Genomic DNA, 27,487 nt, shown 5'->3' with positions numbered 1-27,487 from the left:
GGTTCTCTTGGTCTGTCATTTTCCAACTTTTGATAGAGCCGTGGGTACAAGAAGTACTTTTTTCTTTACTATAAGGAAAAAAGGCAGCACAGGCTCGAAGATGAAGGCGATGGCCATTGCTCTGTTGTCAGGCAAGCAGCAGAGCCGAGTGAGGAGAGAGCAGAGAGAGCGAGCAGAGCCGGGGGGGGGGGGGGGGGGGGGGGGGGAGGGGGCGGCTGTCCAACCGCTCCAGCAGGGCTGTCTGTGCAGGAACGTGGCTCCGAGCCCACACTCGCCGGGCCTCCCGGCTCTTTCGGGAGGTGTTGGAAATTTAGGTTTGCCACTTGTGTTTGATTTAGGAGATACACCTCAAAATGTCTTAAGCACCCTGTGTTTTAGATTTAGTGGGTAGGTAAATCTTAGATTTCCAACCGTGTCCCTTTCCTAGTCAGCTAGAAAAGGAAGAGTAAGGGAAGGTCTTTAGGTATGCAGCCGTGTGGGTTCATAGCTGGTCACCTCAAACTTGATGAGCTCTTTCATCGGATCTTTCTGAGAATTTGATGAGCGTGATGGACCTTCCTCCCTGGGAAAGAGTACACATTTGTACGTGCGTGCAGGGTTTTGCATAGAGTTTGAGAGGTTTCTCAGATTCTCTGTTAAGAGCCCCTCCTCCTAGTAGGAAGAATGTTTGTTCTGAAGCCCTGAGTCCCACCCTCCTCTGGGTGGATGGCCTCTCGTCCTGGCGTTGCCTTCGCCATGGTGCCCTGTGCCTCTGCCTGCGTGCAAGGTCGCCGTTCTCTTTCGTGCACTCAGTGTTTTGTGAAAATATTTTACAGTAGGAGCGTTTTTAACAGTTTTTTAAAAGCTTCTGTGTAGGTTTTTTCCCCCCACTTAACACATCCAGAACATTGGTGTTTGTAAATAAAAGTAATACGATAATTAAGAAACTTTTACAGGGTTTCTTATGTAACCTTGGAAACAGGTTCATACGATTTGAAAGAGCAGGTCTATCCATCTTTTTACTTCAAAGCAGTTCTACAGTTAACCTCTTGCATATAGAGTAACGTACTTCTCTTTTTATTATTTCCAATAATAAATTATAAATTACTTTATAATAATAAAATACCTTTACTGTTGCCAGGTAAGTCTAGCATTTTAGAATCTAGTAAAAATAGAACGTGCCACCAGCGTTATCTTTGTCATGGGCCGTAACTCCGGTCCAGAATCAGGGCAGGAAAGAGGACAGTGTCGATCCCCCCTTACGATTTCCGTTCCTTTCCGTGTCCCTTCTCTTCCAGTGCTGGACATCAGTATGCTCTCCTCCCAAGATGTGGTCCGTATGCTGTTGTCTCTGCAGCCCTTTCTCCAAGACGCCATCCAGAAGAAGCGCACGGGCAGGACCTGGGAGAATATCCAGCATGTGCAGGGACCGCTAACCTGGCAGCAGTTCCACAAGATGGCAGGACGGGGGACCTACGGTAGAACCTCTTCCCTCTTTCAGTTCCTTCATAGGTTGTTGCCGTAGAAACCAGCTTTAGTCACTGCCAAGTCCTCGCCTCACTGGCAAAATAGCATCCTTTTTTTCACGACTGTTAAGCTTTATAATCTCTTTTCTTTCCTAAAGTCAGTTTGGAGTTACGTTTTCTTAGCATCCTTGGCAGAAACAAGGTCAATGAGGAAAATGATCCTTAAATAGAGTATCCATTAGATTTTCCTCATCTTCCTGATCCTCATTGTATTTTCATCTGGATGAACTTCTGAATTAGTTCTGTCAACTTCTTCAGAGCCGGGATTATCATGCTTAAAGGAAACAATGTAGTGCTGCTTGGAAAACTAACTTTAACTTGTTCTAGTCTGCCCTCTGATCTTCTCGAACCTCTGTAAGCATGTTCTGACTCATTTAAGTTAGGTCCTTCATCAGGAGCCATATAATTAGAGGATTTGAAGAGTACTGTTGAGAGTTACGCTGCGAACCTGCAAGGAAACTTCTGATGCCAGAACTAATACTAACGCAGCGGGGACCTTCTAAGGTGTCCCGGTTGTGGGAAGCACCCTCCTGAACTGCACTGTCGTTACAGGTTCCGAAGAATCTCCTGAGCCGTTGCCCATCCCCACCCTGCTGGTAGGCTATGACAAGGACTTCCTCACCATCTCGCCGTTCTCCTTGCCATTTTGGGAGAGGCTGCTGTTGGACCCCTATGGGGGCCACCGGGATGTTGCCTATATTGTGGTGTGTCCAGAAAACGAGGCCTTGCTCGAAGGAGCCAAAACTTTCTTCAGGGACTTGAGCGCTGTATATGAGGTGAGAACGACCCGAAAATCGCTTTTGGGACATGAGTCCTCAGATTGTTTCTAGCTGTGGCTGAGTTTTAAAGAGCAAGTATCTTCAAAGGAGATCTCAAAGGAAATTTGCAGATAGTTGGAGGATGGAGGAGAGAATTAAGTTGGCAAGTTTTCCCGGAAGTCAATTGCTTTTCCCATCTGTGCTTTACATTTTGTTAGATTTAGAAGACTTTGCTCTACTGGCCTTACCACACCATGTACAATTCTGTCAGCTGTTTTTTCCTGATTTATGTGCTTGAGTTTAAGAGTGTTGCTTACCAGGGGCGGGTGTTCTGGCTGTTCAGAAGATGGCCTTTACAAAAAGAAAGCACATCTCTTTGTGGGCAGGGCTGGGGGGGGGGGGTGTTCCTGAAAACAGTATGAAAATGTTTAGCTTGAAGATTTCTGTGTCAAAAGACGAGTTTAATGAATCATGTCCCTGTTGTGTGTTATGTATTTAAACACTACGTTCATCTTAATACTAAAATTTTGATACAGGTTAATAATAACCATAATAATTTAAAAGCCAGGTAGATAATTTTGTATATTTATTACATGAAATACTATTGCTTTTGAAAAATTAGGATCATGTGTATCTTGAAGAGTAAGTTCCACATTTTTTCAGCCAGAGTGTACATACACTAAATTCTTTGTACCTTATACTTCTAATATCTTTATTTTTGGCAAGATTAAATGAAATTAGTATTTTTGAAGAGCTGTGACAGGCATAGTATAAACATTACAAGGGTGTTTGTTAAATATGATGCCAAGTTGAATTTCAAAAATATGTCATAACAGAACATTCACTATTTAGAAATGGATGGGTGCACATGAAATAGTGAGCTTATGTCTTGCTACAAAGAAGTGAGGAGATGGTAATGTCTGAGGTGATGGCATCAGTTAAGCCCCTGGAGGAAACCCTCAGATCTAGTAATTTCTACACAGTGCCTGGTCCGTGGATGTGTAATAATATTAAATCATAAGGACCGTAACACAGAAAACTTGTGTAAGCAATTTTTTTTAAAGCACGGCCCTTCTCTTGAACGAAGCCTTCAACAGAAGTTACAAAACATAAAAGGATCGAGGGATCTTTTTAGATCCTAATGACTTTATTAGGACTGCTCCTTTGGTCATAGTGTGTCCCTGGTTACGAGGGTTTTGTAGGGCCTGAGTTAGGCCTTCAGCTATCAGCTGTAATAAGGGATGATATGGGCTCTCCTGTTGTTGAATAGATAGTTAAGTAGCTTACTTTTCGCAGGTGTGTTGTATTAATTCTTGGCTGCAAGTGTCCATTTAATGTGCCAGAGATTAACAACAGAATCTCATTGTGCTTAAAACAACTATTTACTTTTAAAAAGTGATCAGCATATCCCCTGCTTCAGTGGCCTCTGCTCTTGGTGATCTCCAAATGTCTGTAACAGTGTAACAGATGGCCCATAAAATTTTAATGTTATCTTATGGGAAAACATTATGAGTCGGGATTACTTAAGAGGTTTTAGCGGACATATGTCTCAGTCAGCCTTAGTAGGCAGGAATCTGGTTAATTCTTTATTTGACCATTAGCAATCAGGTAGTACTCAGCGACCTTCCCTTGTGCAGGAGGAACTGGCTGGGTGAAGAAACATTTATTTTTCTTGAGAGGGGCCCAGTCCAGGTTTTGGAGAGGCAGATAGGAGTTTCAGCACACATTCTAACGAGCAAAAAGGACCAGCTCAGAACGTGGGTTTGGGTGCTTGTGTTAATGCGAAAAGAAAACACGAGGTACTTCCGCGTGCGTGGTAGAGAATGTCGTCGTGTCCCCCCCTCCCCAGCACAGGCGTGGTTCCTGTTGTAAGTAACGGTCTTGTTTGTGGTGTAGATGTGTCGGCTTGGGCAGCACAAGCCCATCTGCAAAGTGCTACGAGATGGGATCATGCGCGTGGGAAAGACTGTGGCACAGAAGCTGACGGATGAGCTTGTGAGCGAGTGGTTTAACCAGCCGTGGAGCAGCGAGGAGAATGACAATCATTCCAGACTCAAACTTTATGCGCAAGTTTGCCGCCATCACCTAGGTAAATGGGAATTTGTTTGGCAAAGTAGAATCTGAGAAGTAAAATAGCAGATTGCCACCCTTTGGGAAGCAGCGTTCTGCTGCTTTTATCTCAGGTAATGTTGGTGTTCCATTACCGTATTTGTTTAGGTCTACTTTCTGCGTTCTGGGTCGTTAAATGCTCATTTTTACGTGCACAACATTCTTTAAAAGCAATTTAAAGTTGCCTAAAGAAGTCATATCTAATTTACTCCACATGCTGAAAACTTAGCGGCAGGACTTGGTTTAACTGCTTAAGTTAAACCCGCACTCCCAAGAGAGTCTTGGAAGCTTCTAAAGCCCGCTGCGCATAGGAGCGTGGTATACGCCGTGATGGCTCCGGAAGAGACCCCGGCCTCACGGCTTGCGGTGAAGGCAGACAGATTCAGTCCGAAAGGTTAATTTTCTCTTTGTTTTCAAATAAGCCTCTTCACCAGAACTGTCACACGTAGCCCCGTGTTCAGCTCCACATTTGCAGAGTATATAAGCCTATGCTCCAGCGTGGAGATAGCATCTTGGGTGTCATAGTCAGAGCATCACAGCCTGAAAATGTAATTTTCTGAAACCGTGACCGTTCTGCTTGCTGATTGGGTCTGACGCCGCGGAGTGTCGCTCACGTTCCCTCTCTGCGTGTACTCTTTCAGCACCTTATCTAGCCACTCTGCAGCTCGATGGCAGCCTGCTGATACCACCTAAGTACCAGTCCCCACCAGCAGCAGCACAGGGACAAGCCACCCCCGGGAACGCTGGGCCTCTAGCTTCAAATTCAGGATCGGCAGCGCCCTCAGCCGGCAGTGCGTTCAACCCCACCTCCAGCAGCAGTTCCGGGAACCCCGCGGCAGGCAGCTCGGCCTCCGGGTCCTCTGTGCCGCCGGTCTCCGCCTCCGCCCCCGCCCCCGCCCCCGTTGTTAACCAGATCAGCACTACCTCTTCTTCAGGATTCAGTGCTAGCGTCGGAGGGCAGAACCCCGGCAGTGGGGCCAGTTCTGCAGACAGAACGCAAGGGAGCGCAGGCTGTGGCGGAGACCCGGAGCCCGGGCAGAGCTCCTCTCAGCCCTCACAGGATGGACAAGAAAGGTACGCTGCCCGCCGGTGGATGGTGTGTGGCTTCGGCTTGGACCCCGTCCCTGCTCTTCTGCACCCCACGCCCCTCCTCACCTCCTGCATCTCTAAGGCTCGTGAAGCGCCCTATTTCCCTCCTTCCCAAAGGGAACTTATGACTGTCAGTCTGTGGCTCCGGTGTTAAGAAATCCAAGACTCCGTGTGAACTTACTGTTATTAAGCTTATTGGCTTCATAGGAAGCTGGTACTGTTAATACTATTATTATTATATGAACATAATATAGTATTAGTAAGCTGTTACCACTCACATTAATAGTAGTATAAAACATCTTTTTAGAATGTGGCCCCAAGGAAAAGAAGGACTCGAAAAAGAGATCTCCCATTTAAAGGAGTCGTATATTGTCATTTCCCGTCTCTCTTGGTGCTAACGGGCTTGGTTTGCCTTCGTTTGGATAATACGAAACATATCAATGCTACATTCGATCTGTAATCATTGTCCAGGGGGTCAGTGTCCTCGGGAATTGATGTATTTTGTGTAATTTATATTTATTTGTGCATCTCATAAGTGACTCTCTCTGCAGTGTCACAGAAAGGGAAAGAATAGGAATTCCCACTGAACCCGACTCTGCAGACAGCCAAGCCTATCCTCCAGCTGTGGTCATTTACATGGTGGACCCCTTCACCTACACTGCAGACGAAGACTCCACTTCCGGAAACTTTTGGCTGTTGAGTTTGATGCGCTGCTACACAGAGATGCTGGATAATTTACCCGAACATATGAGAAATTCTTTCATTCTCCAGGTAACTGCCTGCAACTTTATTTTTAGCTTTTGTTGTTGTTTTTATGAAAGTAAATACAGGTCTGTGATTTCTTTTTCATTGGAAGTACATAAAGCTGTAAAGGAAATGATGTTCATAATTCTACCTTTAGATTAAGCCACCATCACCATTTTGGTGTATTTTAGCCTTTTTTTGTGTATGTCAGTTTATAGAATTGAGATCATACTTTTAGTATTATTTTTAGTCCTTTTATACTTAACATTATTCCTGAATACTTTTCTATGTTACTGAAAATTCTCCCAAGCAGCATTTGTAATGACTGCATATTCTCCATATTTAATTATTACCATACAGTTAGATATTTAATTTGTTTCTATCTTTCACATTATAAACAAAGCTATAACAAACATCTTTCTGTGTAATCTCTTTTTCACAGTTTGGGTCATTTCTTTTTTATTTTTTTATTATTTTATTATTTTTTTATTTTATTTATTTATTTTTTTTCAACGTTTATTTATTTTGGGGACAGAGAGAGACAGAGCATGAACGGGGGAGGGGCAGAGAGAGAGAGAGACACAGAATCGGAAACAGGCTCCAGGCTCTGAGCCATCAGCCCAGAGCCTGACGCGGGGCTCGAACTCACAGACCGCGAGATCGTGACCTGGCTGAAGTCAGACGCTTAACCGACTGCGCCACCCAGGCGCCCCTTGGGTCATTTCTTAAAGTGGATTCTTAGACCTATAGATTCCTATAAATAATGCCGGATTCCTTTCCAAGAAAGTTACACTTACTTACATTCCCTTTAGCACTGAGTGAGCGTGCCTCTTTCACTACAGCCTTGCCAGCTGTATAGTGCAATAATTGTATAGGATTTTGATAATAGGTGAAAAATGATGCCTTGGGTGTTTGGGTTTTGTTTTACTGTCACTTTCACTAAAGCCATCTTAACAATTAAAATATCGAAATTAGTTACCAGAACAGATTGATTGTTTTTCATTGTTGTGAAGTTTGTGTCTCTGATGCTTAGATAATAATCCCGAAGATACGATGCACACTATGTGTGTATATGAGAAAAAGGAGAGCTACATTAAAAAGCAAATTGTAGGGGCGCCTGGGTGGCGCAGTCGGTTAAGCGTCCGACTTCAGCCAGGTCACGATCTTGCGGTCCGTGAGTTCGAGCCCCGCGTCAGGCTCTGGGCTGATGGCTCGGAGCCTGGAGCCTGTTTCCGATTCTGTGTCTCCCTCTCTCTTTGCCCCTTCCCCATTCATGCTCTGTCTCTCTCTGTCCCAAAAATAAATAAACGTTGAAAAAGCAAATTGTAAAATTTTGGAGCATGACAACAATAAATTGAGAATTTATCCCTCGAAGGAACAGGGTAATTTCTAAGTGACTGTAACTTGACCGACAGGATGGCACCCTCTTCTTCAATTGTTGGTGTACCTTTGTACTCGAGGATTTTATGCCATCTAAGGAATTAAGATTGAGTTATATTATGTTTGGCATTTATATATTTTATTTTACTTAATCGATTTTTTAAAGTTTATTTATTTGTTTTGAGAGAGACCAAGCACGAGCAGGTGAGGGACAGAGAGAGCGCGAATCCTAAGCAGGCTCCGTGCAGTCAGCTCAGAGAGAGCGCCACGCGGGGCTGGAACCCACAACACCGTGAGATCATGACCTGAGCTGAGATCAAGAGTTGGACGCTTGACCGATTGAGTGATCCAGATGCCCCTCTTGTATCTTGTTTTTAAGATTTTGTTTTTAAGTTATCTCTGCACCCAGTGGGTCCCAAACTCACAACCCTGAGATCAAGAGTCGCAGCTCCACCAGCTGAGCTACCCAGGCGCCCCTTACGTATTCCAAAACTACAGTTCTCTGCCCCCATTCAGCAAAGAATTCACGCCGTCTTGTCCTCCAGCTTTCCTGTTGGCGCATTCGATCCCAGTTTCTGGTTTCGTTTGTGTTTGTGTAGATCGTGCCTTGCCAGTACATGCTGCAGACAATGAAGGACGAACAAGTTTTCTACATTCAGTACTTGAAGTCCATGGCATTTTCGGTGTACTGCCAGTGCCGGCGCCCTCTGCCCACACAGATCCACATTAAGTCCCTCACGGGATTTGGGCCTGCCGCCAGCATCGAGATGACCCTCAAGAACCCAGAGGTAGGTAGTAGCACAGCAGAAGCTTCGGAAAGAGCACTCTGACGCGGGAGGTGCAAACCTGGCCGGTTGGTTGCCTGGTTGGCCTTCTGCCTTTATGAAGAGTGGTAGGTTTCTTTGATTCCTAATTTGAAACAGAGGAGATACTTCTCTCCACTTGTGAAATTTGGGGGATGAGAGGCCGGTGAACTCTCGGTGTTTTTTTGATGTAGGTCCTGAGGCAGCAACACACTTACCACTTTTACTTAGCGATGCTCGACTTTTCCTATGTTTATTTTGTTCTTTATTTTTTGGAAGCTAATCTGTGTGTTAAATCACTAAGTCTCTCCCTTCCCTGGCTCTTTGCTCCCCTCCTACCACAGTTGTTTGCGTGCGCGATCACCCTGCAGGGATCCCTCGTTTTCTGCTGCATGTTTTTACAGGAGCTTGCTCTCCCCTCCCTGGTCTCAGTGCTTTTTCTCTCCATCTTCTTACACCTGCTTCCCACAGATAGGCGCCTCTAGGGGAATTTGAAAGCACCAGACAGAAGTTGTACACTTCTTTTCATTTCACTAATCACTTTATCCTGAAGATGGATGAACAGGGCAATGTTAGAATTCTCAGAGCCTTCAAAAATCAGTTCCCGCAACTTCTATTGCATGAAAGATCACCCGTTAATAAAAGCCAGCAAATACCTCTTCACCAGAAAAAAACTCAAAAACACCAAAAACTGCTGATTTTAGTTGGTGATGAAAATTTTTCTGAAAAAACTCACTTGGATAAGTAAGAGCTTAGGGAAAAAAATGAGGCCTTTATAGTTAATAGCACACTTGTCCCTTGCTCCCATCAGAAGCAGCTGCTTAGCCGACAGCCACCTCCACTCTGTGGTTGTGTACAGTTTCTGTCTCTGGCTGTTTAGGTTGGTTTATTCTTTTGAGTTTTAATTTTTCCATTCTCATGAGCAGTTTATCTATTTTAGTTCACCCATTCGTGTTTTCTAGGATTTAAAAAAAAATGAATTTATTTCTACTTGTTTCTTCTTTTGTCTCCAGAAATCGAGGTATTGCCTTTCTTTATAAACTTAGAATCTAGCCTGCATTCTGTCTCTGCAGAGTTGCCTGTCCTGGACATTGTATGTGCGCGGAACATAGTCTGTAACCTCTCATGTCTGATTCTTTCATTTAGCATGTTTTCTAGGTTCATCCATGTTACAGCATGTGTATTTTATTTCTTTTTATGGTTAAATAATATTCCACTGTATGGATATACCACATTTTGGGTATTTATTCTTTGGTGTATGGACACTTGGGTTTTCCCACTTTTTAGCTATCGTGAATAACAACACCGCTGTGAACATTTGTGCGCAAGTGTCTGTGTTTACAATATTTTCCATTCTCTTGGTAAATACCTAGGAGTAGACTTTCCAGGTGTAGGGAGAATGAATGGATCAGTGATAAGATTAGCTTTGAAACTTTGAACAAATTATTGAATATCTCTAGGCCTGTGTTTTGGATCCCTAAAATGAAGGAATTGGATTAGATTCTGTCTCAGGTCTTTATTTTAGCTTTAAAATTCTGGAATTCCATTATTAACTATTTTTTATGATCTATCTATATCTGTCTCTATTTTGGATGTATAGTTTAGGGGTCAGCAACTATGACTATAGCTGCAATCAAGCCTGTAGCCTGTATTTGTATGACCTGGATAAGAATGATTATTACATTAAAAAAAAAAGAAGAATGATTATTACATTAAAAAATGTTTATTTATTTATTTTGAAAGAGAGAGAGGCCATGAGAAAGGGGCAGAGAGAGGAAGAGAGAGAACCCCAAGCAGGCTTGATGCAGGGCTCAATCTCACAAACCATGAGATCATGACCGAGCCGAAATCAAGAGTCGGACACTTAACTGACTGAGCCATCCAGGAGCCCCAGAATGATTATTACATTTTTAAAAAGAGAAGAATACTCATAAGAAGAGAGACCCATAAAGCCTAAAATATTTACTATCTCTTCTTGTAGAAGTTTGCTGACTGCTACTCTAGTTTATTGTTGAAATGTGTATAATAACTATAAATAATGGTGACAACTAAATTTTGTCACAGTTTAACTGCATTGTTTGTCTTACTGGTAACAGCTAATGTTTTGATTTCTTAAATCACTCACACACACACACACACACACACACACACTCACACACAAGTATAATTTACACACTAAAAAGTACCTGAGCATAAGTATGCTGCTTGATGAATTTTCACTAAATACAGCTTGTAACAAGCACAAGAAACAAAACATAAGAAGCCTGTTCCCTTCTAGTCATTCTACCAGTAATCAGTATTCACACTTAAAGCAGCAAAGTTTTGCCTGGTTTTGACTTTCATGTAAACTGAGGCACATAATTTATATATTTTTTGTGTCTGACTTCTTTTACTCAGTGTCGAGATTAATCTATGCTGTTGCTTGTAGTGGTAGTTTTTTCATTTCCTTACTGTTTGATATTCTGATTGTGTAACTGTAACACAGTCTATCTTCCATTTTACTGTTGATGGGTATTTAGGTTATTTTTTATTTGGAGCTATTATGATTAATCCCTGTCCTTTGGTAAACATATATATCCATTTGATTGGGTCACAGCACAGGGTATGTGTGTTTGACTTTAGCAGATATTGTCAAACACTTTTCCAAAGTGATTCATCACCATCAGTGTATGAAAGTTCTAGTTGCCCCACACTCTCACCGATACTCAGTGTTTTCTTTTTTATTTGACTTTCTGGTGGGTATATAGTGATATCTCATTGTGGTTTTAATTTTTGCTGTCTTGATGACTAATGAAGTTGAGCTAATTTACTTACTAAAATAATAATTTGTTTTAATAAAGAAGCATTGGTCTGATTGGGGTTTCCTAGCTGATGTCACTTACACAATCTTTGTTTTCTGTTTTACCATTATTATTTACGTATGTAATACTGCTGGGGGGGCAGTCTATCGTCATTACTCCCTATTGGTTTCAAGTGCTGTTCTGGGTTTTGTTGGAAATGTTGAGTTGAGTGGCGTTATGTTGACACTGACTTTTATTTCGATTTCAGCGACCCAGTCCAATCCAGCTTTACTCCCCTCCTTTTATATTGGCCCCAATTAAAGATAAGCAGACGGAGCTGGGAGAAACTTTTGGGGAGGCGAGCCAGAAGTACAACGTGCTCTTTGTGGGCTACTGTCTGTCTCATGACCAGCGCTGGCTTTTGGCTTCCTGCACTGACCTCCACGGGGAATTATTAGAAACTTGTATTGTAAATATTGCTTTACCAAACAGGTGAGGAGCCTGCGTGTTTATGCTACATATAAATCGATACTGTGCCTTTCCTCAGATATGAGTCTTTCTGATTTTCCTGTCTAAATGCACTAGGCGCTGTGTGATGGGTGGGTTCTTTGGAATTTTCTGAGTTTTGTCTTACTAAGCAATAACTTTGACTCATTTGGGGACCCCTTCCCCACTTCTTTCTTTTGTAGGTCACGGAGGAGTAAAGTATCTGCACGTAAAATTGGACTACAGAAGTTATGGGAGTGGTGCATAGGTATTGTCCAAATGACATCCCTACCCTGGAGAGTTGTAATCGGCAGACTTGGGCGGCTTGGCCATGGAGAGCTTAAAGGTGAGAGACTCCTAAAGCAGTCAGTACAGGAAACAACGGAAAAGGGTTGAACTCATGTCCCTAACTGAGCTGAGAGAGAAAATGGTAGAGTTGGTAGTAAGAATAAAGCAGATTTATATTTCCTGATTCTTTTAAATGGACAGGATAAACCAGCAGTTTTTAAACTTTTCATTATCAACAAAACCATTTGCCAAAGAAATCTTAAATTTTGAACTCCAGTGTATAAGACAAAAAAGAATGTATTAATATAAAAGTGATAGTAAATTGAATTTCTAACATGTATTTTTGTACTGGGTCAGTGAGATCAAGTCAGTTTTAACATGAAAATTTAAAGAGAGATGGATGAGGGGCGCCTGGGTGGCGCAGTCGGTTAAGCGTCCGACATCAGCCGGGTCACGATCTCGCGGTCCGTGAGTTCGAGCCCCGCGTCGGGCTCTGGGCTGATGGCTCGGAGCCTGGAGCCTGTTTCCGATTTTGTGTGTCTCCCTCTCTCTCTGCCCCTCGCCCGTTCATGCTCTGTCTCTCTCTGTCCCCAAAATAAATAAACGTTGAAAAAAAAAAAATTAAAGAGAGATGGATGAGAGGAGAATCGATTTAGGTTTCTTTTATTATTTTTTATGATTGATGGTGATATAGTTTGTGTGTTTTTGTTTTGGTTGCACAAGAGCAAGACAATCCTGATTTACAAGGACAAGTAGGTGCAAGTTGGAATAGTCTTTATTCACGTTGCCACTGTCTGATATTTTTCAGCCTGGAAGCTTAAGAGAGCAGACTTTTTTTAAGTTGCATGCCTAAATATACCTGCCAACTGCTAATATTTCCTGTCATAAATGTAACAGTCAGTCACAGAGCACTAAAAGTAACTAACGACACAACTGATCGGTGGCAGCAGCCTTGTCTGGCTTTGAGCCCAGCTCATTTGCTGTGCTGGTGTAGCTACTTTGCATGAGCAGTATGCATAGGCCTACCTTATTTTTTTAAAGCCTTATTAATTAATGACACATTTATAAGAAGTTCAATACATACATAGAGATGGGGGAAGTTTCCTTCTAAGGTCTCCACAAAAGCAAAGCACAGATTAGCTTGGTGGTTTTGTGCATGCAGGTGTATTAGAGCCGAGTCAGCAGACTTTCTAAGGAAAGGGCCAAGTAATAAATATTTTCAACTTTGCAGGCCAGCTTTTCACCGTTGTAGCTTCTCAGCTCTTCCATTGTAAAGTCAGAGCAGCCATAGATAGATAATACCTAAGTGAACGGGTTTGGCTGTGTTCCAATAAAACTTTATTTAGCAAAAAAAAAAAAAAAAAAAAGCAGTAGGCAGGATTTGATCTGCAGACCATAGTTTGCGGACCCTTGCATTAGAATGCGTATATTGTTTCTTTGCATGAAATTTATATCAGGTATTTGTGGAGTCCCTGAAATAAAACCTCTCACGCGATTCAGCTTGGATTATAGCAAGTGCTCTGGTCAGTGAACTATCAGGATTTAATGGCAGTTTCTACGTGTATTAAATTACAGAAGTATTAGGTAACTGTTGGGAATCTATTGTGTGCAAAATTTTTTTTACTAGTTATACTGTAGGCCAATAGAAAATGTTACCCTTTTCATTTTTTAAAGAATAGCATACTTATAACGAATTTCTATCAGTAGCCTGGAGGTCTGATGCATTGGGGGATTCATTTCATTTCTGTCAGAAGTCCTATCCTCTCTCCTGGTCGGCCTTGTAGTCAATCTTCTCTCTTAAAGGGTTTGAGCTACTCTTAACCCTTGGGAAAAGTCAGAATAGAATAGAAAAGGAGAAGAGGGGATAAAAACGTAGCCGTGTCTAGTCACTTGGTGACTGTCTTGGACAGTTACGAAGACCATTGCCTTCCCTTGTATAATTTTTTAGAAGGGGCACTCTTCTTATCTTTTACGGGAAAGGGATAGAAGTGTGACTGATCCCATCAAAAGGTTGAGAGAAAATGTACTTTTGAGGGATAAAGACACCAAGAAGAGCCTAGTGTACAGGAAATCAGTTTACCAATCTGTATTCCATCCCTTTGGGGATGTAAGGCCCGCACCACATTGCATTTCTATGGGAGCCTGTAGATTTCAGTTAGCTTTGTGAATTTCTGTTTTTTATCACCAGTGTTTGTGATAAAATTCAGGTAATGCTTTTCCTTTCTTACTTGGTTTTAAATACAGAACTCACACCTGTTTGATTTTTCTATAATTTTCAAAAATACATTCTTCATGACTCGGCCACTTTTATTTTAGCCACTTCAGTTGGAGGTTTTTTAGGAATAAGAAACAAGAAAAAGTTGTTCCTTTCACCTCTTCACAGGGAGATCAGCTTCTTTGAAAAAACTATGTGAAAGCAGAGAACCTGTGGTGGAGTAGTCTTTCGTTGGTGGACACGACATGGGTGGCAGTGTGCTGCCACGGGAACGTGATGTGTGTTGGGGGTCAAAAGAGAGGTCTAAGTCCTTTTCCATTCCTGGAGTAACATAACCCTCTACAGTTCTCTGAGTACACATAGTACCTTTGGGTGAAGGCAGTAAACAAATACTAGAAGGAACACTTAGGCCAGCGTTTTAATCTGAACAATTAGTGTCACATCATTTGGAGCGCTTCACTCACACCCATTGTTCATCAGCTCTTTGGGGCCTTCTACGAAGGGTTCCCGTTGTTTCTGCTCAGCTTGCCTTTCCCGGAAACAGTCAACAGACAGCAGTAAACAGAACTGAGGTTTGCCCCCCGTTGTCATTCTTCTAATGAAAAGGGCTGATGGGGACGGTGAAAGAACCAGACATGGAGTAAGAGGAGGAGGAGCAAGGATGGAACAGACTGGCCTCGTCCTCGAAGAACGTTTGAAGCACCTAGATCTGTTTGGGTCTGTGCCGGACTCTCCCAGGTCATTTCAGACATGATTTCAGCATACAGAATAGGAGGCCTTTTGTGTCTTCGTAAATGACGTGTAAGGGAGGCCAAGTAACGTTTTCTTTGTAACGAGGAGGGGAGCCTGTGTAAAGCCTTATTCCCTTTGGGGCCCAGTCCTGGAAATTCAATTACCAGGCAAATCCGGTAAAACGCTCAAACCTCCTATCACGATGAATTTCTGAAGACTGCGTGTGACTGTGATATTTGGTTTCAGATTGGAGTATCCTCCTTGGCGAATGTTCACTACAGACAATCAGCAAACGGCTCAAGGACGTGTGCCGGATGTGTGGGATCTCTGCCGCTGACTCTCCCTCTATCCTTAGTGCCTGCCTGGTTGCCATGGAGCCCCAGGGGTCCTTTGTAGTGATGCCAGGTAAATCTCCTCTTACGGTTTTCATTAATTAGGTTATCACATCAGTTCAGTCCATTCTGTCTTCAAGTCTACAGGCAAGTGTAGAATAGATCTTTATTATCTTTGTGAGAAAAGATTGTATTTAGGGTTCAAAAATTTGGTCTCTTCTAAGGGGACTGGTCTGTGATTTTGTTATCTCTGTTGACCGTAGTTTGGAAGACAGCATAAGTCCCGGATATGACTGAGAGCTCTTAGAGTCGTGGCCAGTTACTGTTGCCCGACCCTAATTTGTTGTTAGTGTATGAGGATCACCCTCCAAAAACCACGAAAGTGAACACCACCCTGATACGTGTTGGAGTGTGTGTTTGAAGACACATATTTGACGGAATCTGTAAGCAGCCTCCAGAGGATATTTGCAGTGTTTCTGATGTGGTTGCGGAGGAATGGTGAGGCAAATAGAGCTGGAAGAGTTGGCACAGTATCCGGCCCGTGGTAAGCTCTCAGCAAATGCGACTCCCAGTGTGTGGCTAGCCAGAAGATTGTGGCCACAGAAGTTTTAAAAAATTAGCAACTAAGCAATTTGGTGATTTTTTAGCTAAGCAGTTTTATACCTTTTTTTAGTCTGTTCTTATCCTCCAGTTCTCTCTGATCAGATGGGAGATTCCATCCCCATAAAAACCAGTAGTGTTATGTGAGATGATGTTATTTGCCATCAGTCCAGTGAGAGGCAGATGTCCCGTGTTGGCCTCATTAGGCCCCAGGTTACTTGTTGCCTGCACCGCTTGGGCAGATTTCACAACGTCTTTGTTCTGTGTCCTCACGATGAAATGGGGATAATAGTTCTACCTCAGGGTAGCCACGATGACTGAGTGAGATGACGTCCGTGAATAAGGAGTTCGGCACAGAATCTGGCACGTAGTAAGCATTCAATAAGTGTTAGTTATAATAGTTATTCGCTGAATGGTACCGTGTCTACAGAATTGTGTTATTTAGGAGAACTTTATAAATTGTGAGCAACCACAGGAAAAGAGAAAATAGATCTATTTTAGAACTACTTCTTAAATAAGTAGTTAACACATAGTTGGTGGTGGGGCGCCTGGGTGGCTCAGTCAGTTGAGTGTCTGTCTCTTGATTTCAGCTCAGGTTGTGATCCCAGGGTGGTAGGATCGAACCCCGTGTTGGGCTCGGTGTTGAGCGTGGAGCCTGCTTGGGATTCTCTGTCTCTGTCCCTGTGCCCCATTCACACACACACACTCTCTCCCCTTCTAAAATACAAAAGTAGAAATTTAAGAAAAAAAAATTTTGGTGGGCTCAGTCTGATCTTATTTTAACCTTTCCCATGTTCAGTGAGGCTTGGATTATTACAGCCCTGTGCTTAGAGTCTATTTCTTGGAAGCTGTTTTAACAGTGAGGTCGAACTTCAGATGTGTATCCATCCTGGCAGTTGTGTTAGACTCCTGTCTCTCCAGTTCAGGTTCTCCTGTAACTTCGTTTCTGGAGTTACTTACCGACGCACAGAAGGAATTGGTACACTTCGCTCTCTTTCTCTGTCTTTTTGAAAGACGCTGTCACAATGGGCTCTGTATTTGGCCGAAGCACCGCGCTGAACATGCAGTCGTCGCAGCTGAACACCCCTCAAGATGCCTCCTGCACACACATCCTGGTGTTCCCCACCTCGTCAACCATCCAGGTGGCCCCGGCAAACTATCCCAACGAAGACGGGTTCAGCCCCAACAACGGTGAGTGTGGAAGGCGCGAAAGGAAAGAGCTCCAGGTCTCCCACAGGAGCAGAGCTAAAGGGTGCGCTCGGCGCCCTGCTGCATGTGTTGCAATAAGCAACGTAGAGAACGTGAAGAGGGTATTCGGGGTTGGGGCAGTCTGTCTGGCCTTGAAGATTTGTGTGCGCTGTTACCGAGCCCAAATAAATATTTCCCTCTCTCGCATAATTAGGGTTCTGTTTATCACTAACGGCAAAAAATACCCGGTTGTAGTGTCCTGCACATGGGTGCCACTCTTGCAGTAAATAGTTGGTGATCGGATTGGAGAAGGATGAAGACCACTAGGCATGAAGTAGCTCCTGTCTCTAGCGGTCGGGGGGAATCCATTATTTGATTATTTGATTTGATTACTCTTAATCAGTGTTTTTGGTTTGAAAATCTATGAAGGCATTTGTTAAGCAGCGGCTGTTTATAAACTGTAAAATGTGCAGTATTATGTAGCCATTTGCATTGGTTTTTGAAGAATTTTTAACACCTACCAACATTTACTCTTGTTAAATGGGGAGGGTTAAAGGATACCAAGTTTTATATACAGTCTGATCATAATGGAGTAACGATATGCGAATAAGAATTGTAGCAAAAATGTTCACGGTAATTGCATTTTGGGTGATAGTGTTTTCCCTTTTTATACTTCTCTTTCCAAATTTTCTGTTGTGCGTGTACCTTACTTTTATAATGTGGGAGAGGATTTCTTAGTGAAAACATCACACTTTGATCTGCTTTTGGAATAGGTCTCCAATTTCAGGGCAAGTTCACACCTATTAACATGCATTAATTCAGCCTCTGGTATTTTAGATGCTAATTGGGTGCATGGACAGAGTCTGCTGTTTTCTTGGATGGTGTCAATTTTAACTTTGTTTAATAATTAAATTGCTTCTTTAGCTGTTTTGCCATTTTTTTATGTGCCCTTGGAGGCTCTACAGAGCGTGGAGTTTTGTTTTATGTTCTTTATTTCTCCAGTCTGTTAATACTTCACATTAGAAGATCATTGAACAGAATATAAAATGAAAAAAACAATTTTCAGTACCTCCCATCCAGTAGTCACACATTAAATCTTCCCACGTTGTTAACAGCATGCACTTGTAATGGTGATGGGCCAACAAAACAGTATGTTGTTGAAGTTGCGGATAGAGATTATTTTTGAAATCTTTGTGCTTTTTCTCCCTCCTTTCTAGATGACATGTTTGTCGACCTTCCATTCCCAGATGATATGGATAATGACATTGGCATCTTAATGACTGGCAACCTCCATTCCTCTCCCAACTCCTCCCCAGTTCCTTCCCCAGGCTCTCCTTCTGGAATTGGTGTGGGCTCTCACTTCCAGCATAGTCGGGTAAGAATGATCTGAAGTAGGGCCTTCAGGGGCAGTAATCCTCCAGAAGTGTGATTGCCTGCCTCTTTGCTTTGTGCGCCTTTCTTCCTGATGGTCTTGGTCCCTGGTGTGAGCGAAATCAGTGTGGAAAAGTGACTCTGTAGTTGTTCTGTTTTGAATGATGGCAGGAATTTGAAAGAAATGCGTTCTTATTCCCAAAAATGTTCCTGATGAATATGTTTTATCAGCAGGAAGGCATTTTGCAATGACTGTTTTCTTAGCAAAAATTAGTTTTGGTCGATTGGTTGCTGCTTCCCAGTTATTTCTTATTTTTTGCCAAAATAGTGGCTTTTCAGAGGCTAGTTCAATGGCCCTTCTTTTTTAACACGTAAAGTAACTGTGTTAATTGAAGGACACATTGTTGATGGTTGATTATTCTGAAATGAGCCTTACTGTTCTTGTTTTACATCCTGGTGCCTTTGTTTATACAGTTCCAGTCTTTTCTGGAGCTAGCTGCCAAAATGGCAAGGGCCCACAGGTTGATTTTGGAGAAGTGTCCAGGTTAATGCCCTAGGATTAAGACAAAACACTAGAGTTTACAACCAGTTTCACCTTTAAATATCCCAGGGATATTGGAGGTGGATTAACAGAGGATCGAAGAGTTAAAGGTTCTGCTATAGCTTGTGTTAACTTTGTTTAAAAGCTAGGTGATTCATGGGGCGCCTGGGTGGCTCAGTCAGTTAAGTGTCCCACTTCAGCTCAGGTCATGATCTCACTGCTCATGGGTTCGAGACCCATGTCGGGCTCTGTGCTGACAGCTCAGAGCCTGCAGCCTGCTTCCGATTGTGTGTCTCCTTCTCTCTCTGCGCCTCTCCCACTCACACTCTGTTTCTTCCTCTCAAAAATAAATAAACATTAAAAAAAAAAAAGGTAGATGGTTCATGCCTTATTACTCTCTTGTATCTTCTGTTTAGAATATGAGATTGAGGGTTTAAGGCATAGAAAAATGGCTATGTCTAATATCTTAAAGTGGGCAGGAATAACCAACTCTGCTCACGCTCATTTAGACACAGAGTTGTAGTTAGAGGACTTAGGTTTCTGTCTGTGGAACTTTATTGCCAGCCTGGAGTTCACTGAAGGACAACCAAGAGAAAAGATTTAAAACGTTAGTCAAAGAGCAGATAAAACCAGGGAAGAGCAACTCAGTAAACTATCCTCATGGAGCTACCTCCCTCCCATTTTTCCTTTCTAGAAGGAAGGGATTTTAAATGTGTTTATTTCCTCCATAGTCATTTGCCAGTTAATGACAGTTTATTGGTTCTTTGGAGATCGGTGTGACAGGAACCAGGTCCACAGATTTTACGTTAAGTAGTTGTAATTTAGGATTAATGTGAATTCTAGAGGCAAATAGCAACTAAGAGTGCATGCCTTAGAGTTTGGTAAATGGAGCTCCGAGTTCCAGCTGTATGGCTTCTAGCTTTGTGGCATTGAACAAACTCGCTTGACCTGTCTTAGCCTTAGTTACCTTATCTGTGAAATGGAAATAACAGCAACTCCCTTTCTGTAGTGGTGGTTGTAGTTTGGTTTATCCATTAACAAAGAATTGGTAATTGAAGTGTAAGGTTAGTTTTGTAAGAAACAGAGGTTTGCTGTATTTTCTGCCTCTGTTGGAGCCTCAAGCCCTAAGTCTGTAATGGAGTGTCAGAGTTTAAACCGCACTGTTTTCTGAAGCTAGTCAGGCGGCCTTTTCTCGGTCCTCAGCACCTGCAGCCCGCTGAACCCCCCCCCCCCCCCCCCCCGAGAGGCTTTCAGTATTTCCTCTTTCTGAACCATTAAACATTCTTTGATATCCAATTAAGACATTACAACAGGGAAAAGAATTTGTTCAAGGCTGGGGTAAGTTTTTATTCTTTAACCAAAAATACAACTTGATGTAATAGTTGGGGATGATTTTTTCCCCTGAAAACAGAAGGCCTTTGAAAACAAACGATTACTTATTATTGCTTGCATAATAATAATTGCATAATTGCTTTCAACCCTTGAAGCCAGCTAAAAGAATCAAAGATGAGGAAAATGCCAGTTGCAGAAATGCACAGTCAGGCTCTTGCAGGAGTCTTGTATTTAAGGAGATGGCGGAGAGTGAAAACAAGGCCTCTTCACAGGCAGATCTCCCCCTGCTGGGAGGTCAGAGACACTGGCGCCACCCAAAGAGCCGTGAAGTGTCCTGTTTTCCCAATGTCCGTGTTGTTGACAGTAGACGGTCAGGTGCGCTTGTGTATTTTAGTTGGTTGCTGGTGAAGGAGCACCTGGGCTTGGGGGCTCCCTCAGCTGCCGGAGTCCATTCTTCCCGCGTGTAGTTGGATGCCGGATGCCACGGAACGCACCCAACATTTAACAGAAAAGAAACCAGAGCAAATAAACCTGTATTTGCTTGACTGATGTAGTTAGTTTTGCTGGTACCTTCTGCCTGGGCCATAGTTTTCATCCGACGTCTGTCCATGCAGCAGGGACCGTGCCTCTCCTTGTTGACCTTTCTCGGTCACCTGGCGTTTTTGTGTGAAAAGCTGTCAGAGGGGGCACTGTGATGTGCAGAGGGACTTGATAAAAAGTTGATTTTCAGAGCTTTATTTGAAGTGTCTGTCACACGCTGATCGTGCTCTCGGGACTTTGTTTTTCAGAGTCAGGGTGAGCGTCTTCTTTCTAGAGAGGCACCCGAGGAGCTGAAGCAGCAGCCCCTGGCCCTTGGGTATTTCGTGTCAACTGCCAAAGCGGAGAATCTCCCCCAGTGGTTTTGGTCATCGTGTCCCCAGGCTCAGAACCAGTGCCCCCTCTTCCTAAAGGTTGGTTTGGTGTCATATTTGAATTTTGGGGGGAGGAGTGACTTCTGCTGAAATTGTCTCAGTCACCACAGTCTCACTGTGTCCCCTGTTTCTTTCACATCTACTTATACTCTGAGGACATTTTCATTACAGTTGCAGGCGGGGAGCAGGATTTAGGAGACAAACCCGAAACCACATCACAAGGGAAGCAATCACGTTAACCCAAGGAGGAGACTTTGTGGGGCCCTCAGGGCCCATGTCGGGTGGATACGTGGTCGTATGTAACAGTCTTTCTCCCAAGTCCACAATGCATTGCCACCGGTGAAGTTAAGCTTGGGTGGATGTGATCATTGTGGGCTGAACTCTCCCCCTTTGCCCCCCCCTCCCCCACAAGCTTCAGCTTTCTTCATTAGAGTAGGGCAAGAGGCAGCTAAATTTACATTTATTTACACATGCTCCTTCCTGTATGTGTCTTAGAACCTTTTAATGCAAATTAAGGGTTAAAATAAAAGATCTCCTACTTCCAGTTTGGATGAAAGAACCTGGAATGAAATCCATGTCTCAACCACAGATTGGCAAAAGGCCTAAAGTTTGACAACATGCTCCATTGGCAGAACTGTGGAGAGATGGCCCTGGTGCCAGTAGGGCAGCCAAGCACATTTCCCTTTTGATGCAGCGAGGCCACCTCTGGAAATCTATTCAGAAGAAACTGACAAAACCAAAAAATGATAAATGTAAAAGATTAGAAACACCGGGACGGTCCACCAGTAAAGAACTGGCCGAATAAACCAGTGTATCCATTCAGTGGAGTGTTAGTTATCCATAACAAAGTGAGGATGATTATAATATAATCATTCTGTGGAGTGTAGGTTACCTTGTAGTAATTGATAAAGTGTGTGCAAACACACACACACACACACACACACCCCTACTTGTATTTTCTAAAAGGAATAACGGAAGGTTAAACCAAAAACAATTGAAGCAGTTTCTTTCAACTAATGGCTGTAACATATTATTATGAAATCAAGGAAGTTCTACCACATAAGTCGGTGTCGTCTTTATTTTGAATTAGACTTGTCACTGTGAACCTCGATTTATTTTCTCCTCTTAGGAGAGATACACATATTTTTTAGCTCGGTCTACTGAAAAAGCTTACGAGCAGCGACAGGATCAGGAAACAGTGGTCTTGCTGCACTTGTGGTTCTGAAATACCATTTATCATTCAAAAGAAACGGAGTTCCTTTGAAGAATTGACTGATTTGTAGGTCTGAAGTAAGAAATATTCAAGATGAACCTAGGATATGTTGTCACACCTAAAAGCAAGGAAGTTACTTAAGATAATTAGAGTTACTTCAAAGGGCCCGCCAACTGGAGGGTTCCCATTGCCCAAGGATGGGACAATTTGAACATAAAAAAGAACAATGGTAGCAGTAGATTGAAACAAATCCAAGGGTTCGTGCTGAAAACCAGAATATTTTAGTCACCCTTTGAAGCTACTAGAACAACAGTTCATTAGTCTGAAACCTAAAAAATAAAGAAGCATTTATATTAGCTGTCCTCAACACACTGCCTGTCTCGGTTATTTCATAACGTGTGCCAAAGCCATGATAGCGGGTGGGGCGTGCCGGGAACCTGCTGACGGCAGCGATGAGCCGAGCTGCACGTGGGGTGGCGCGCATTCACGCCTCTCGAGGTGAGGCATAGGGAGCACGTAGCGCCAGCCACGAAGTGTGCTTGCACCCCGCGCCCTCCCCGTCCCCCAGAAGGATCTGAGCCGAATTGAGCCTCTAGATCTATCCACTTACGGGAAGTCAGGATGGAAGAACGTGTTACACAACCACCACAAGGGCAGAGTCGGCCGTATCCAGGCCGTGGAGATGGTGGGGCCTTTTACAGATGAAGACCTGAAGAGGCACATTATCGAATCATTTGTGACGCACTGGTATTTGCAAAGCTAGCTTTTTTTCCCACCTCCAGGGTGTGGAGTTCTTTGGGATCACATCAGGGTTACCGAGAGCTTAAAACTGAGGCTCCTGGGAGCCGAGAGGCCGGGAAGGTAACCATGTTTGTTCTCTTGCCAGGCTTCGCTGCACCACCACATTTCTGTAGCACAGACGGATGAACTTCTCCCTGCCAGGAATTCTCAGCGGGTTCCCCATCCTCTTGACTCCAAAACCACATCTGACGTTTTAAGGTAGATTGTTTTAAGGCAAAATAGCAGTTACAGCTTGCTACAGTCTTCCTTTAGTTTTGTTTTTCCAAGGCGTTTACTTAAAGTGTGTGCACGTACAGTGGCCCGTGCTTCCTGTGTACAGGAGACGTTTTATGGTGATGAAAATAGATCAGAATTAGGGGTGGGTGGTTAGAAGACCGAGCCTGGGACATAAAGCACTTGGCTTTGAAAGCATTTTGTACTCCCCCTGACATGGATTATATAAATAAAATGGGAGCATAAATTCCACAGTTGGGAAATATCTCCCAGAAGTGTATGCTAATTCTCTCGCACTTTAACAGACCATGAACATTCTCCATGTACCTTGAGGAAGTATGCAAGCGTCTTCTAGTGTTCGCTAATAACTCTTAAATGATTTAGAAGTTATAGTTAAGCGAGAATCCAGTCACCATGATTTTTCAGGCTTTCGGGGTCTGTAGTGCAGCACTGTCCAGTAGAACCATAATGTGAGCTGCGTATCTAATTCAGTTGTTTTTAGTAGCAACATCAAAATAATAAAATAAATGGATGAGGTTAATTTCAAAAATAAATTTATCAGCTTTATCAAAGACACATCAAAGTAATATCAAGTATACGAAAAGCAGTATCATTTCAGTAGTTGACCCACATGAAACTATTCATGAGCCATCTCGCCCGCTTTTTTAAAATACGAGTTCCTTGAAATCCAGCACCTCTTTTTGACATACAGCGTATCCGAATCCACTTGGTGGCCGTGGCTGCCATACTGGACAGTGTGGGTCTAGATGAGGTGGGCACGGGGGGAAAAGAACCACGAGGAAACCCGGGGGCAAGCGAAAGACTGACATACACGGAACCTCGTCCTGCTGACTTGTGGAACGTTAAGATGTAAAAGCACCGCTGTGGCCCGTGGCCCTGACCTGTGTACTCTCTCCGGCAGGTTCGTTTTGGAGCAGTACAACGCTCTGTCCTGGCTCACGTGCAATCCGGCCACCCAGGACCGCACCTCCTGCCTTCCCGTCCACTTTGTGGTGCTCACTCAGTTGTACAACGCCATCATGAACATACTTTAATTGGAGAAGCACTTGTTCTCTCTGGCTCGGTTCCTCCTCCCTGCAGCCTGAGTCCAAGGAACCTGCTACACTCTGCACGTGCCCCACACGCTCTTCTTGAGAGACCGCTCTCCACAGTCCTGCACTGTGACTACTCCTCGGCAGGCACATGTCATTTCTGCAGTGTTCATTACCAGAGTGATGCATTGACACTTCTCTCATGGACCTGGAAACTTCCATAAGCGGTGACTTCTAGCCAGTGTTCTGGTGTGTGCAGCCCCGAACCACGGGTCCACAGGAAGTTTTTGGTGGTGGTGGTGGTTTTAAGAGGGCAACAGAAGAGACAGTATCCTTTTGCACAAGAGTCTGTGTTTCCAGTCTCCGTTTAAGAACAAGGGCAGTTTAGCCCTTTTGGATGAAATCCTCTAGTTACTGGTGTGTGGCCTGTGGGTTACCTGAACTCCATCATCTGGAACTTTTTAAAAATAAGAACCAGCTCAAGTATATGATTTCATAATGGGGTTTCTGTCTCCCTAGTGGTCCCATCTAGGTTGGCATGAATGCTTTGGTCGACTTCATACCTGTGTGTAGATACAAAAGGTCTGGAGACATCTTCATTTTGTTTATTTATTTTAAGTTGTTTTGTCATATGTTTTTTTGTGACTTTTACTTTTTTTAAGTCATGAGGACCAGGTACAGTAGCTGAAACCCAACTCAGACCCACCATAGGATTCTTTGACTACATACCTCTGTCCTAGAAGCCGGAAAAGGAGTGAAAACAGATTGGGGAGACATGCCTAAAAAGTAATCTATTCAAAACCACCCAGCAGTAGGCTTTATTAAGAACAAACTGGGTAAAACATTCTGCCATGTTTCTTATTAAAAGTGGCCAGCGTTTCATGAAGGATAACATTTTTATACAGAAGGCAGTCAAGCTCCACCCAGAGCCATGGAGGCAAGTACCTTCATTAGTTTTATATAGTCACAACGGAAATATATTTTCTAGTGAATTCTTATTGAAAGCCAGGTCTCTCCTCTCATTAGATCAAAAGGGACTCATGTACATATCATAATTGAAAGTGTTTGCTCATAAAATCAGTTATAAATATGGTGACTTTTTTCTGGACCATAGGAATATTATTTCAAAGAAATATTACAACTTAACCATTAAATTAGTACTTGAAGTTGAGCCTTTGTGGTGGGACTTTTTAAAAAAAAAATGCCTTTTTAAAGCATTAATGGCTAATTGAAGTATTTTATGACTCCTCATTCCAGGCCCAAGAGGGTTGTCTTTAAGACCCCGTTTCTGACCCTGACGTCGCAGCGCGTTTCTGTCTGAGGGCAGTGGGCGCGGGCTTGCCTCCCGCAAGCCGCGCTGGTCAGGCTGTCGAGCTCTAGTCATCTGTGGAGAGAGAATCATGCAAATTTTAAAGTTCTTCCAAGAGACTTCCATATCCTGGTTATTAACAAAAAAAAAAAAAAAAAAAAAAAAAAAAAAAAAAAAAAAAGAAAATGTAATAACTGATATGATTTTGTAAAAGTATTTTTCTTGAAATAATCTAACGTTTAAAACATTATATTAAAAAAAAAGTTGTGTGGTGGGAATATGTAAGCAGAGAAATAACTTGTAAATGGATAATTTTATTCTCTGTACCACCAGTTGGGGGTGGGGGTGACTTTCGCAATGTATAGGTTAAAAAAATCTGATATATCAAACCGTTTGTATCTAATGTGTACAGTGTAAAATTGACTTTAAAAATATTGCAGTGCTATTTTTTCTTAATCAGAAAGGAAAATTCTCAAGGCCTTTTGAAGAGCATAGATGATGAAGATTGTAAACTTGTATAAAATTATCTTGGTGAGAAGACAAATTGTAAAGTAGATATTTGTAATCTTTTACCACTTTGGGGTTGCTTTTTTTTCCCAGAATTCATCAGAACTTTGAATTTTTTTTTTTTTTTTAATATGGGCTGTTTTTAATGCAGGGGCTTTTCTTCCCTAGAAACCCAATTCTAAGCAAAAAAAGAAAAAAACCACAAAAAACAAAAAAACCCCTACAAAAATTTAAAAAAAAAGGCAGCAAAGGGTAGTTTTCATCTGGTGTCTTTTATTTAAGTTTTTTAAGTTAAGAAAAGCTGGTGACATATTTATACGTTTTTGTGCAAAAATAAATGAATGGCAATAGATTTTAAAAAATCTTATTATGTACTTCTGTGTGAAAAAGTCTGTATAATATTTCCCTTAAATATGCATTATTTTACTTGTGAGTTTTTTACTGAATTAATCTGAAATGTACAAGCCCTGGATTTGCTACAGAGTGAGAAGTTATTTTATTTTTTTTTTATTTTTAATTTTGGAAATTCTGCAGAAATCAGAACTCTTACCATGGTTTGAACTAAAAGGGGGAAATGGGGAGGGGAGAGGGGCGGGGTTGTCCAGCATGCTTGTATGTATATTTCAGAACCTTTTTTAAATGTAAAAGCTGTACATTTCTGGGAAGTTCTGAATTTCTTTGGTTTCCTTTTTTCCTTCAAGCATTTTGCAGTGAGCTTCTTTTATATATAGCAAACAATTTGAAAGAATACAAAAATATGTGAAGTTCATTTAAAACCACAGTATCGCGCTGGGACAGTACACTAAGAGACTTTGATAAAAAGAAACAATACTAAAAGGCCTCCATTTTAAATGTCATTCATATATACCTTGTGAATGAGAGCTATATACTTTTACACACTTTTTTAGAGGAATAAATTATTGAATTACTGAAATTTGAGTGGCTTTTTTCCCTCCCATCCTGCCTCTGTAACAGAATCATCTAAGCCTGTTCAAAAGGTGCATGTATAATGGATTGAATAGTCCTTGGCTAGTAGCCGGGCTCTACCTTCCAGAGTAACACGGGCATTGACTTTTACTGCCCTAATCACCCTCACCAGCACCTGTTCTCCGACTGTATTCTCATTCTCATGCTCCAAGGTACAACTACATTCCTAGAGCAGTGCTTAGAGACTACGCATGCACGCGCATACACACACACACACACACACACACACACACACACACAG

General features: G+C 42.6%; 1 protein-coding gene across 2 annotated transcripts in view; it reads left to right on the top strand.

Annotated features, from left to right (window-relative positions):
• The window catches only part of MED13L (mediator complex subunit 13L), a 306,114-nt gene extending 278,921 nt beyond the window's left edge, over positions 1–27,193 (top strand). For both annotated transcript variants that reach the window (XM_043557691.1, XM_043557690.1), the window contains exons 18-31: positions 1,278–1,457; positions 2,058–2,281; positions 4,160–4,352; positions 5,014–5,446; positions 6,013–6,232; positions 8,185–8,373; positions 11,437–11,660; positions 11,858–12,000; positions 15,136–15,294; positions 16,836–17,012; positions 18,227–18,384; positions 21,042–21,203; positions 23,264–23,376; positions 24,314–27,193. In XM_043557691.1, coding sequence (XP_043413626.1) covers positions 1,278–1,457; positions 2,058–2,281; positions 4,160–4,352; positions 5,014–5,446; positions 6,013–6,232; positions 8,185–8,373; positions 11,437–11,660; positions 11,858–12,000; positions 15,136–15,294; positions 16,836–17,012; positions 18,227–18,384; positions 21,042–21,203; positions 23,264–23,376; positions 24,314–24,446 — 2,708 coding nt within the window. In that variant the 3' untranslated portion in view covers positions 24,447–27,193. The remainder of the gene's footprint in view (positions 1–1,277; positions 1,458–2,057; positions 2,282–4,159; positions 4,353–5,013; positions 5,447–6,012; positions 6,233–8,184; positions 8,374–11,436; positions 11,661–11,857; positions 12,001–15,135; positions 15,295–16,835; positions 17,013–18,226; positions 18,385–21,041; positions 21,204–23,263; positions 23,377–24,313) is intronic.
• The last annotated feature ends 294 nt before the right edge of the window (positions 27,194–27,487 follow it).

The sequence above is a fragment of the Prionailurus bengalensis genome, chromosome D3 (assembly GCF_016509475.1).
Source record: "Prionailurus bengalensis isolate Pbe53 chromosome D3, Fcat_Pben_1.1_paternal_pri, whole genome shotgun sequence".
NCBI classification, from domain to species: Eukaryota; Metazoa; Chordata; class Mammalia; order Carnivora; family Felidae; genus Prionailurus; species Prionailurus bengalensis.
The sequence above is the reverse complement of the archived record's forward strand: the minus strand, read 5'-3'. Positions and strand labels throughout refer to the sequence as shown.